Raw genomic sequence first — 13,830 nt, 5'->3', positions numbered from 1 at the left:
AGGTGAAGGTGTAGTACGGCGTCCATCCACCATGTGATTGAGTTCCTTGTCTGTGCATTCCAGTTTGAACATACACAACAAATGATTTGCCACTCTCAAAATGGTCCACAGGGTAACCAACCATGGCATTTAGCTGTTAAGTTTCCAGAAAGTCACCCTCAAACATGTAAACACAATGGAGGATGGATATGCTATGATGGTTATTGGGTCAGCTTGCAAACTGATAGAGATCCCTCAAGAAGATCCTGTTTAATGATTTCTGTTTTAAGTCTTGCAATCCACCCACTACTGGCCATCGAGACAAAAATTCACTGTTATAGGTACAACCTGTGCTGGAACAAGATTATGTTCATGATCGTTTGATTAAACATTATACTAGAACAAACACCTTGCGAGTACAATAAAAAATGAAAATTGGTTAAGATAGTAAATCTTCATGCCCTGTTGACAAACCAGGCTTTCCAATATTAACTGGGCTGTGAAATATTGCCACACAACTGATCTGAAGCAAAGTTACTGAAGTCCTACATTAAACTTTGAGGTACTTAAATGTGTATTTCCATGACTTTCTGTATCAGGATCTCATTTACTTTTGACTTTAATTACATTTGGCAATAATGCATGCATTTCATTTGACCTCTAGGTGGCATTATTTCGCTTTGCATGGTGGAGTTTTACCTGCACTTGTAGACGTAGAGACAAACTGTCTTAACTGAGAATAGTCTCCTAAAGCGTCCCTGAGCCCACCTGGTTATATCCTTTACAGAATGATGTCAGTTTTTAATGCAGTGCCGCCTGAGGGGTCGAAGGCCACAGGCATTTAGTGCTGTTTTCAGCCTTTCATCCATTCAGATTTCTCCAGATTCTCTGACCATTTTTTGGAATTAACAGTTTATTATTTTCCGAACAAATACAAGTGGTATTAAGAACAAATAACTAAGTGAAATGACAAAAAAAAAAACAAAACAACCCAAACGAAAACACACAAGCACACACCACCACACTGACACCGCTGAATAATCAATTACACACCAAGTGCAGATCACTGACATAGTCACACCAAGTTGGCCATCAGCTGGAAGCCAGCCAGTCTGTAAAGGGGTTCCATGTAAGTTTGTGTTGGTCCAGTCTGTCTAGTAGAGAGCACATCACCCTCTCATATCCAGCTAGCTGTGCCATTGTTGCCATCCATTCTTCATAAGGGGGAGGATGTTTTCTCCTCCAGTGTCTTAGCAGTATCCGTTTAGCTGTTGTGAGAGCCAAAATAATCCACCTTTTTTCAAAACATGAAAAGTCATTGTTTTGAAGCTCCGTGGTCGATCCCAACATAGACAGTTTTACAGAGATTTGAAACTTTTTGTGCAGGACTTCAAATATGATCTGCTGGATGTTGTTCCACCAGTCTTTAAGTGCGGGACATGTCCAGAGTATATGGAGTATAGAGGCACCACTTCCGCCGCATCTCCAACAAGAGTCTACTGGTATCAAGTTCCATTTATGAAGCTGTTCTAGTGTCCGATGCCATCTGTGTATTATTTTCAGTTGAATGAACCTATTACCCATTTCGATTCTCTGAACATTTTGATGATATTATTGACTGTAGATGTTGAAATCCCTAAATCCCTTGCAGTTGTACATTGAGAAACATTGTGGTTAAACTGTTGGACAATTTTCTCATGCAGTTGTTATATTTTTAGATACTTAACACAATTTTATAGAAACCTGTTTTCACTTGGAAATGAGAATCTTCTCTGTAAATTCTTGTTAAGAAACTGTTATTTCTCCCTTATTTTTCTGTCAGCAATTTGGACTGTTAATGATGAAATCCCTAAATTCCTTGCAACTGTACATTGAGAAACGTTGTTCTTAAACTGTCGGACTATTTGCTCATGCAGTTGTTCACAACGTGGTGAACCTCATCTCATCCTTGCTTGTGAACGACTGAGCCTTTCGGGGGTTTTGCTCCTTTTATACCCAATCATGACACGCACCTGTTTCCAATTAACCTGTTCACCTGTGGAATGTTCCAAACAGGTGTTTTTTGAGTATTCCTCAATTTTCCCAGTCTTTTGTTGGCCCTGTCCCAGCTTTTTGGAACGTACTGCAGGCATCAAATTCAAAATGAGTGAATTTTGCAACAAAACAATACATTTTATCAGTTTGAACATTAAATATCTTGTCTTTGTAGTGTATTTGATTGAATATAAAAAGATTTGCAAATCAGTGTATTCTGTTTTTATTTAGGTTGTACACAACATCCCACCTTCACTGGAACTGGGGATTGTGCAAATACAGGGATAACTGTATTTTATACTGCAGTTCTAGTACAATTATGCAAGTGAAAGATTTTTAGGTCTGCTGTGCCTAATTTTGGAGATGATGTGGGAATAAACTCATAAATAAAGTCACTTTTTAATATGAATTTGCTCACGCACAATTAATTCAATCCATTCAGCAAGACTGTGAGTGGTAATGCAGGAGTGACAGTAATCTATACATGATCTGAGGTAATGTAGTGCTGAAAAGCCTTTACGTACAAAATGTACTTAATAAAGCAGAGGAAATATAATTTGGTGAAAGACAAGAAATGTTCACCCTTAGCATAGCGGAGCTTGAAATTCAAAATGCTCACAACACATAGAATATGTCCATGGAAAAAGAGACTAATGGCAAATATGATTTCACTCTTTCACAAAATAAACTAAGTTGCTTACTCTCTTAACAAACTGTAAATAAGAATATTTCCATTTATTATTGATGAACTGGTATAGTGCACTAAAGGTTGTGGATTTCATGATCCCAGTAGTGTCTCCTTTTCCAGATTTTTCTTACTGTGTGCTTCTTGGCTGTTGTGTCTCTCCATCTGATTTGGGTGCATGTGCATGTATGTATGTGTATATGTGGCTATGCAGGGTTGACCTAGTTCCCCGTGGCAGCAATACACCTTAGCTCTATTCCCCAATCAGCCTCCTGCTGCAAAAAACGCATGCTCAACCCTTCGTCAGATCATTCGGTGGACACAGTGTTGCCTCAGCCAACCTCAACTCTAGTCTGTGCTTCTACTCACTCGATGCTTCTTGTGCCTCAGGTACCAGTCTCAAGCGTATCGTTCCACCAGTATCTGCTTCAATCATTCAGCTGGATATCAAAAACTGAAAAATAAGGGGGAAATATGAGCTTCTTAACAAGAATTTACAAAGAAGACTCTCATCACGATCCCTCAGGCGGCACTGCATTAAAAATCGACATCATTCTGTAAAGGATGTGACCAGGTGGGCTCAGGAACACTTTGGGAAACTACTGTCAGTTAACACAGTTCATTGCTACATCTACAAGTGCAAGTTAAAACTCCACCATGCAAAGCAAAATAATGTCACCTACAGGTCAAACGAAATGTATGTATTATTACCAAATGTACTTAAAGTCAAGAGTCATGAGTTTGACAGGGCTGGGCAGGTTTGTCGGCTTTGACCTGGTGTCATTCCATCAGTGTTTAACTTCCCGGCTCATCTTGGAAGAGTAGATGCATCATTGACAAGGATGCAGCAACTCAGTTTTATTGAGTTTCATTATTTTCATGACAATTTACACTTTTACTGTTTCTTTATAGACGACCCACTGTGACCCAATGCACACTTATTATTCACCCTACTTGTGTTTGTATCTAAATAAATAAATATCTGCTTGTATCCCTGCTTTCATGCTATTAGCATTTATATGCTCATTATATGTCAATTATGTGTATGTTTAAATATTTTAAATTATTTTTGTCATGCTTAATGATTCAGTTCAATGTACCTGTTTCTTGTAAATGGCAATAAACTCTATTCTGTTCTATTCTATCTCCATGTTATATGTATATAACAGCCTATAGCTGTGGAGAGAGAGATAGACAAATATAAATTATTTGATTACCTTTACAATTTTTTGATCTAAAAACATATTTTTTACATATGCATATTTTTATCTTTCTCTTTTTTGCTCATATAGCTATATATCTAAGTATTTACAATGTAAATTTTACATTTATATATGTAATGGCTGAACATAAAAGATTCCCTGGCCTCTGGACCTAAAGAATAAGATAACTAAAATTGCAGGCTACATTGGTAGAAAGCCTTTTTCTGTTTTTTGTTTGTTTTTGTTTTTTTTAATCAAATGTTCTGTATTAATAGCACATGTTTTGACATTGACAACAAAGTAAACCACATGAAAATTGGTTGAGAAATGAGCAAATAATGATTTATTTTCAATGTACATGGATTGGCTTTAATGGGAACTTTGCCCCCACCAAGATGGCTGCCACATAGGCATGTCACTTAGCCGGCTGCTACAGCGCGCTAGCGTATCAAGTCTTCTATATATATCTATGCTTACTTGTATCACAAGCGGCCATTACTTAAGGCATTACTAGTGGATTGGTGCTAAATCAACCCATACATAAATCAGTCTGCAATTGCTATTTACAACTACCACACCAACAGGGCATGAAGATTTACTATCTTTACCAATTTTAGTTTTTTGTACTCGCAAGGTGTTTGTTCTAGTATAATGAGTAGTATAATGACCTAATCACTAGCATATCCATCCTTCATTTTGTTTACATGCTTGAGGCTGACTTTCTGGAAACTTACCAGTAAAAAGCCATGGTTGGTTACCCTGTGGACCATTTTGAGAGTGACAAATCATTTTTCATGTTCATTCAAACTGGAATACATAGCTAGATAAGTGTCCACCCCTTTTAAACTGGCTCACCATTGGTGCCAGAAGTCACACAAATAGCGAAATGGAGATCATTTGAGTGCCGAAAATGTATCTCAAGTGATTGTAGGATAGAGACACCTGTATCTGGAAGGTCCACTCACTCATGAATCTGTACTCCTAAAAAAAAAATTTTAAGTTACTGATTATCCCTTGGAGTACAGTTCAACTCACCATTAATAAATGGAAGGAATATGGCAAATGCATCAGTCTTTCTCAAGCAGCCAATTCAAAATATCTGAGTGACTGTGCAAGAAAAAGACTAATGAGAGAGGCCACCAAGACACCAATGACTCTTCTGAGGAGTTACAAGCTTCAGCAGCTGAGATGGGAGAGACTGTCCAAACATTAACTGTTGCCTGTCAGAGCTCTACAGGAGACTTTCAACGAGAAAGCCACTGTTCCGAAAAAGGTCATATTAAATCTAGACTAGAGTTTGCCAGAAGACGTGTGGGAGACTGAAATCAAATGGGAAAAAGTTCTTTGGTCTGATGAGAACAAAGTTGAGGTTTTGGGCCATCAGATTAGATGCTATGTTTAGTGGTTACCAAACACTGCACGTCATCATAAACATCCTGTTCCCCCGTTCAAGCATGGTGGTGGCAGCATCATGATGTTAGGGATACTTCTTAGCAACAGCCTCTTCAAAGGCTTGAAAAGGTAGAGGGTAAAATGAATGCAACAAAGTATAGGGAAATGGAGTAAATTCTTATGCAGTTATTTATTTTACAGTCTATATTTCAAACTCACTGACATTACTTTGTAAAAATTGTAGAAGTTTATCATTTGGCCATGAAAGACTTTTTTTCTTGTCAAGAGATCCACATTATATTGACAATGATATTGAAAAAGGGAGAAACTTCAAAGGGGGTGAATAGTTGTTATAGGCACTGGAGATAATTTGAAGTGTATGTGGTCTGTCACAATGCTTATGTGGGTGGCACATGCCAAAGTAACGGCCGTATGAATGTCAGGATCCAACAGATCACTGCCTCGTATATATTTTTCATAGTTGATCAGCAAAATCATTTTGTGGGTAGCTGGAGAGCACTGTCTGTTTCTATATTGGTCAGAGTGCAGTGCAGTCTGTATTTATGGTGACAGATACTAAGATTGAACTTTGTCCCCACAGGAGAAAGTAGAGTGATATTTCCCTCCAGCACAATAGCCTCGGCACTCTGTCCTACAGGAGAAGCAAGAAAAAAGACAATTTTCAGCTTGATATTTTGAGTGTTCAGCATGGACTCAGTCTTTTCTCTAATTGGCTCTTATGTTGATTTCAAAAATCTCCTGCTCTTCACAGTAGTTTTCGTCCTTGCTGCAGATTATGTTAAGTACCATCGGCCGCTCGGCTTCCCTCCAGGACCTTTGGCTCTTCCAATTCTGGGCAACATCTTTACTGTTGACCACAGCAGGACCCATGAAACGCTGACGCAGGTATCAAGCAATCTTAAACATGCATGCAAGTCAACTGGTAAGACTCATATTTCTATTATCTGTTTTCATGCATCTTGCTCGCCCTTCTTTCTTAAATCCTCACTCAGTTAGCAGGGAAATATGGAGACGTGTACAGCCTACGATCAGGCCCAAAGTGGTTCGTTGTGCTAAATGGGACTGACGTTATAAAAGAAGCTCTCGTAACACAGGGAGACAGCCTGGCAGACCGACCACACATTGCTTTACCAGTGGACATATCAAATGGACTAGGTAAGAGGACACATGCAGACACAAGTCTTGTGCATTGTCAGTTCCTGTCTAACTGCTCTCGTGGATGGTCATTGTAGGAAAGAACTGTTGAGTAAGGCATAATGTGACATGCAGATTTTTTCCCAGCCAGTGCTAAAGTTTGTTAATACTTTTACAAAGTATTTGAACACATTACATTCTTCAGTTTCAGATACAATATTTTTGTCACAGTTTATACATTGGCGCATAGCTCCTCCTTTTTTATGATTTAAAAATAAAATTTATTGAGAAGCAGCATTTCGTGTAATGCAATACTACATGTTCCAGCAGTTTCAAAGCCGTAAAAATAGAGATCTTTTCTTGTATTTAATAAATTTTCTCCACCCTGTGTACTTCCAATCAGGTGTGATTTTCAATAGTGGACACAACTGGAGGCAGCAGAGGCGATTTGCACTTTCAACCCTCAGATATTTTGGATTTGGCAAGAAGTCACTTGAACCTGTCATCCTGGAGGAATTTACACATTGTGCGGAAGAGTTCAGAAACTATAAAGGTACATAGTTAATACACAGTAACACATTTCTAATGAGCAAATGCACAATTTACATATTGGTTTCTTTTCAATTGTGAAGGTAAGCCATTCAATCCACACCTCATCACCAACAACGCCGTCTCCAACATCATCTGCTCCCTGGTTTTTGGTCGTCGCTTTGAGTACAGTGATGAGAAATTCCGGAAACTGTTGCAGTATTTTGACAAAATAGTCCAGATTCAAGCCTCCTTGAGTGCACAGGTACTGCATTTTAAAGCTACAGATGAAACTGCAATGCTGATGAATATGTGAATGTAACAATGGCTATTTAATATGTTTTCATTATGAGATTGTCACAAGTGGAAGCACATTTTCCGAAAAATCCTATGTTCCCTTACAAAAACCATGGAATGAATCATTTATTTAAAGCCAAAGAACCTGTCAGTAGCCTAAGAAAAAAAAGGTTTGCATTTGCCTTTTGTTTTGTTACAAATCTGTTGCAGAAGCTCAAGTGCAGGGTCAAAGACACGACACAAGACGTAGGCAAAATAATACAAAATTTATTGACAACAAAGACTTTGATAAACAGGACTACAACTGTGGTTAACAGAACTAAAACCGGGAGTACTATGAGGACAACAACAACAGAAGAAGTGCGAGGACTCGTAGCCAGGTGGAGCTACAACAACCAGAGTCTATACAAAACATGCAAAACTACTCTAACCAACATAAGGTATAACCTAGGCAGGAGAGCAGGATTACAGGAAACTAGAATTATATAGCTATATATATCTAAACCTAGATGAAAACTGACAGTACCTGCCCACCAGCTCCGTGCACACACACCCACCTGAGAGAGAGATAGAGGAAGGAAGTGGGAAGAAAGAACTACCACTATCTGGAGCCAGAGGCAGAGGGTGTTTTTGTTGTTTTTAGATGTTTTTAGAACAAGCATAAAAATGTACTAAACCACACTACAAAAGTTAAGCCACCTAAAAACTAGTTTTACAAATGGCTTAGATTTGAGCCTATGCAGCTTCGTATAAGCAATGAAGTGTCAAAAAGCAAGTTAAAAATGTTGAAACAAGATTGATACAAATCTTCTTTCTCGTCAGCGTGAGCTGAAAGGTAGATTGACTCAAGACGAGCTATGTCGAAAAAAGTCTAATATTCCCAGCGACACATCTGGTGCTTGACAAGACTGTTTTTGATAAGAACAATGTGGAATATATGAAGTTTATGTGGAAAAACATACAAACAAAAAAAATGTAAAGAAAGCAACTGCGTCAGAAGAAGACAGCGACCCTGGGCAAGTTCAATGGAGTCACGAACCTTTGAAATGAACGATTAAGTTTTATTGTTTGACATATCACCTGTGGTAGCAATGCATGGACTGGAAACCATGACTCCAAAAGCACCACATTTGCTTAATCTCTTTCCACAGAGTCTGGCCGGTATTTACTCTGCCGAATAACGCGGCAGAGTTATGTGACGACTGGCGTACGTTTGTCGGCCTGTTTATCTGTCTTTCCTTCTGTGTGCAATATTATTCAAAACAAATTTGGATGAAATTTTCAGGGAAGGTCAAAAATGACACAGGGACCACCTGATTAGATTTTGAGAGTGACACGACTTAGATTCTGGATCCACGGATTTGTTAAAGATTTCTGCATCACTGCGAGATAGCGGCATGGTGTCACTATAACTATGACAACAAGTGTTAGGCACTCGTCTAGGGGGAAGGTGTGTAGCATAATGTTTAAAAAAAAAAAAACAAATATTTTCCCAGTCCCCAAAAACAATCATTAACAGGTTCTAAGAAAAATACAAAAGTTTAATTTACAATTTTTTTCACAAATAAAAGAAGCCACTATATGGGCTATTCATTCAAACAACAAACTAAAAAACTGGATGCAAACTAAAGAGGCATTCAAGCGCTCAAACAAAAAAACTATCCAACAAAGCTACAACTACAACAAAAAGAAACCTAAGTCTAACAAACAAAAACCACACTATCTTAATCTAACAAGAAAACACAGGTATCAAGCACAATAGGTTGGAGTCTGGGAAAAAATAAGGGTGCTGCTGTCAGAGAGGCTCCCCTCCACTGCCGGCCGCCGAGATTTTAAAATGGGGAACAGCCAATCAGCAACTGGATCCACCTGGCCACCAATTACGGCTCCTGCACAACACAAAGATCTACCCACCAAGACAGAACACCCACGCCTAGACAACAAAACAGAATCAAACTGCAAACACAATACTACAAAATACGGCCACAGCCGTAACAACAAGTAAACAATCACATGGTTGCAATCCGACTACAAATCCACCGCTGCGGACTTAACGGATCTTATCCGTCAGAAATCATGCAACTGCTGAGCAGCCTTGGCTGAGTACTGTCCTCTCTGAGTGCTTTTCTTGTTATGTATTTTGCCATTGGGTTTTGTGTTTTGTGTGTGTGAGAGTTGACATAAGAACCCTCTTACTCTATTTGTAGCTGTTCACACTTTTAAAAAAAACTTAATTTAATGTGTGATTTAATAGTTTTGATACCTTTAGCATCTATAAATGGAGAAATTAGTGAAAATAAATTAAAATTTGTAAAATCAGTGGGTGTGTCTAAACTTTTGACCAGTACTGTAGATGAAGGCAGTTGACTTGGGGTGACACCTAGTCTTTGTTCTTCCACCAAAATATTAACAACCTAATTTATTGTTCCAATCTTCCCCTCTGCTCTGTACAGCTCTACAATGCGTTCACTGCACTCATGAGATATGTGCCTGGTCCACATCAGACAGTCAAGCGGATCTGTCAAGATGTGAAGGACTTTATACGAGCAGAGCTGAATGAGCACAAGCAGACCTTGGATCCCTCAGAGCAAAGAGACTACATAGACTGCTACCTGAATGAGATTGAGATGGTGACTTGCACTAGATATAGAACTGTACTGCTTATACTATGTCATTACTGAAGATAATTAGTGCTCTCTTGTAAACATTGCATGTGCTTGGTGTGTACTTAGATCAAAACTATGCACTTGTAGTTTATCATACAAACATGACTTTTCATTATGACGCCACACCTGGCTGGTGGAAGCACAAACAAATTTTTGCATTTACAATTATCTTTCACAGCATAATCTTTTAAGCCCTTAATAGTGCTGATAGTTCATTCTTATGTATTTCTTATTCTCAGAGTAAGGGGCAGGATGACAACACATTTGACGAGGAAAACCTAATTATGTGTGTTATGGACTTGTTTGTGGCTGGCTCAGAAACTACATCTTCCACCCTGCGCTGGGCGTTCCTCTACATGGCAAAATATCCTGAGATCCAGGGTGAGTGAATCGACAGGCCAGTGAAGCTCTTCTTACTAATGGTGACTTTAAAACAAACGTGTATATTATAATTTTGTAGGTATACATATCAGTGTTTCCAAGTCATCAGCCATGTTGCATCATATGTTTTACAATGATGATTCACATCTACTGGTAAAACATACTTTGCAGTGCTTATAAAAATCACTGTAAAGTATTTTATAGTGCATTTTGCAGTGCTTTATAGTGCTTAATAAAAGTACTGTAAAGTATCCAACGGTTCCCAACATTTTTAACATCAGAATCATAATCAATACAATTAAGCCCTTTTGACAAGAATTCACACTGCATTCATTTTATCCTCTACCTTCACAAGCTCTTCACGGCCTGCTGCCAAGGAACATTCCCACATCATGATGCTGCCACTAGCATGCTTCACAGTGGAGATGATGTGTGGTGTTTGTTGTCCACCAAGCAATTTAATGACAAAAAAGATCAATTTTGGTCCCATCAGATTAAAGAACCTTCTTACAGTTGACACTAGAGTCTCTCATGTCCTCTGGTGAACTCTAGTTTCTTTTTGCCACTCTTCCATAAAGTTTTGACTAGTAAAGAACAGCATGAATGTACAGTTTGTCTTATCTCAGCCGATGAAGCTTGTACCTTGGTGGCATCAACTTGACTCTTTCTTGTACAGTAACTCAGTTTTTGAGGACAACTTGCTGTAGATAGATGTAGGCATGTGCCATATTCTCTTGCTGAACTCGCCAGAGGGAAAACATAACCCCTCCAGCGAGTTCTGGGTCTGACCTGGGGTCTTCTCCCAGGCGGATGTGCTTGGAAAACCTCCAAAGGAAGCTTCCCTGTTGGCATCTGAATCACATGTCCAAACTACCTCAACTGGTTCCTTTCAACGTGAAGGAGCAGTAGCTGTACTCTGAGCTCCCTTCGGATGTCTGAGCTTCTCACCCTATCTCTAAGGCTGAGCAGAGCCACCCTGTGGAAGAAGCTCATTTCGGTCACTTGTACCCATAATCTCATTCCTTCAGTTGCTCCGCAGAGCTCATGACCATAGATGAGGGTTGGAATGTAGATGGACCAGTACATTGAGATCTTTGCCTGGCAGCTTAAATCCCTCTTCACCATGACAATCCTGTACAACACCCACACTGCTCCTCACGCCACACCAAGCCGTCTTTCCATCTCTTGCTCTATTTTCCCATCACTTGTGAACGAAATCCTGACAGACTTGAACTCCTTCGCTTGGAGAAGCAACTCTCCCCAACTTGGAGGGAGAAATCCACCAAGACCAAATATTTAATCGGGGGAACACGGCAGAGCTAAGGTGTTCACCTGGGTTCCACACTCCCAGATCCAAATCTTATTGAACTTCCGTGGGATGTGCTAGCATAATCCCAATCTAGGTAGGTTCTACCCTGCAATCCACAGGACCCACAGAATTCACTGCCACCATCCTGGTGCCACGCGACATCCCCAGAGGTCCTGAGTCCATACACTCCTGGGTCAGAGGAGTTTTAGCTGCATAAGGGGACCAACTGCAGTGTGATGAAGGAATTATTTTAGTTTTTTTTCGTTTTGTAAAGAAAAGGTCCAGGCTGAGATAGACAGAGTGATTGGACAGTCCAGACAGCCATCCATGGAAGATCGTGCAAACCTTCCCTACACAGATGCTGTTCTCCACGAGATCCAGAGGATGGGCAACATCGTTCCTCTCAGTCTGCCACATTCCACCACCAGAGACGTCCAGCTGGGAGGCTACACCATCCCAAAGGTCATTTCTCAAACTAATTCAGGAATAACTATAATACAATTTTATGTCACTTGTGTGTATTTATGAATTTTCATTATGACTCCAATCACCAGGGAATTATGGTATTTACCAATCTGACCTCTGTGATGTTCGACAAGAATGAGTGGGAGACGCCCTTCACCTTCAACCCAGGACACTTTCTGAATGAGGAGGGCAAATTCATGAAACCACCAGCTTTCATCCCTTTCTCTGCTGGTAAGCAGCAACGCAATCAGATGTTTTATTAGCATCTTCGCAAGTTTATTCAGGAGCCGGTCCCAGTAGACATTTTCACTTAGGGGTGCTGCTCTAAGGAAGATTACACACAGACTTCCAGTTAACCAGAAGATTACTTCCCAGTGATGACGTAATGACAGAAGAAAAATGCTTGATTATTTTTCCTGTCTCAGGTAAGCGTCTGTGTCTCGGGGAGAATCTGGCCAAGATGGAGCTTTTCCTCTTCTTCACCTCCTTCATGCAGCACTTCACCTTCTCCATGCCTGCTGGGGTGAAACCTTCAATGGAGTATCGCTTTGGCATCACTCTGGCCCCGAAGGAATATGAAATATGTGTAACCTCACGTGTAGGAGAGCAGTAAATTTTTTTCCAGCATCACCACTAACATTTCTTTAACTCTTTTGGCATTTAGAGAACATTAGAGACTTTAATCATCTTCCAAATATCATTGACTGCATATCAGAATATAGTTGAAATCACATTTTCCATCATCTTCTTTGCTCTTTTCTTCACTTATTTCTATTACAATTTTCATTCTATTCTGGTCATTTTGGTGTCGTTCACAAGTTTCCTCTCAATGCCTTTAATCTGATTGTCATAAGGTTCCATGACTTTGCCTTCCTTTACATAAGTAATGACATTTCCACAATGAATTCATGGTCAATATTGTCTGGCTTTTTTAACAAGAGTTTACAAAAAGATTATTTCATCACAGTGTAATGTTCTACAAATGCTTCAAGGATAAAATGAAAATATCTGTTGTCTAAGAAATGTAAAAGTAGATAAAAAAATATATAAATTAATTTTCTCTTTATTGTATCCCACTGGGCACTTTGATAAAAATTTACCGCTTACTTATTTCCTGTCCTCTCTGTCTGAAAGTTGTATGGTTTATTGGATTTACACAATATTTGATAGTGTTGCATAGGTGATTGTTACAGATTGTACATCTCCCCCAGATGAAATGGTTAAATATAGTTCCACTGTGAAATCAGAGTCATACTAATGTACAGGATACATTAGTCTCCTCCACTATTGATCCTTAGGACTGTTTCTTATTTTAGGCTTGAAGATGTGGGAGTGAACTCAGCAAAAAGTCACTTTTGAAATGTTATTGCTGAGACAGTTCAATACAATAAATGGCAAAACAGTGAGCGGTAGCATTCAAAAGAAGTTCATCATGTCAAATTCAGATTTCCTAATAAAAACATGTCTTTATCTTACATAAAATGTCTAACATAATATTTCCAAGGATTAGGAAGGCGAATGTGTTTCTGACTACCAAAATATGCCTACTTGTAGCCAAATAACAATGAAATCATGTTTTTTGATTGAGTTGTCATAAAGCCTTTAGGCCAATAGCCAGGATGCAGGATGCTGTAAGAGTGCTGTTGTCGTTTGGGGGCAGAGTACATGGTCTGCATCAGTGTTTAGGGGGCTGTTCCATGTCACAATGTCCAAAGGAATTCCAGGACACAAGAAGTC

At 39.3% G+C, this 13,830-nt stretch overlaps 1 protein-coding gene across 2 annotated transcripts; it reads left to right on the top strand.

Moving 5' to 3' along the window:
- Positions 1-5,899: 5,899 nt before the first annotated feature.
- Positions 5,900-13,199, top strand: LOC111584313 (cytochrome P450 2J2-like). 2 transcript variants are annotated; one of them, XM_055017537.1, is made up of 9 exons: positions 5,900-6,198; positions 6,306-6,468; positions 6,851-7,000; positions 7,080-7,240; positions 9,726-9,902; positions 10,178-10,319; positions 11,987-12,090; positions 12,183-12,324; positions 12,519-13,199. In XM_055017537.1, exons 1-9 carry the CDS (start codon positions 6,001-6,003, stop codon positions 12,704-12,706), a joined length of 1,425 nt encoding a protein of 474 aa, XP_054873512.1. In that variant the 5' UTR covers positions 5,900-6,000; the 3' UTR covers positions 12,707-13,199. The 2 variants fall into 2 exon arrangements, with proteins under 2 accessions (XP_054873512.1, XP_023149215.2); XM_023293447.3 differs by having other exon boundaries at positions 11,903-12,090.
- Positions 13,200-13,830: the final 631 nt, after the last annotated feature.

This window comes from Amphiprion ocellaris, chromosome 2 (assembly GCF_022539595.1).
Source record: "Amphiprion ocellaris isolate individual 3 ecotype Okinawa chromosome 2, ASM2253959v1, whole genome shotgun sequence".
NCBI lineage: Eukaryota > Metazoa > Chordata > Actinopteri > Pomacentridae > Amphiprion > Amphiprion ocellaris.
The sequence above is the reverse complement of the archived record's forward strand: the minus strand, read 5'-3'. Positions and strand labels throughout refer to the sequence as shown.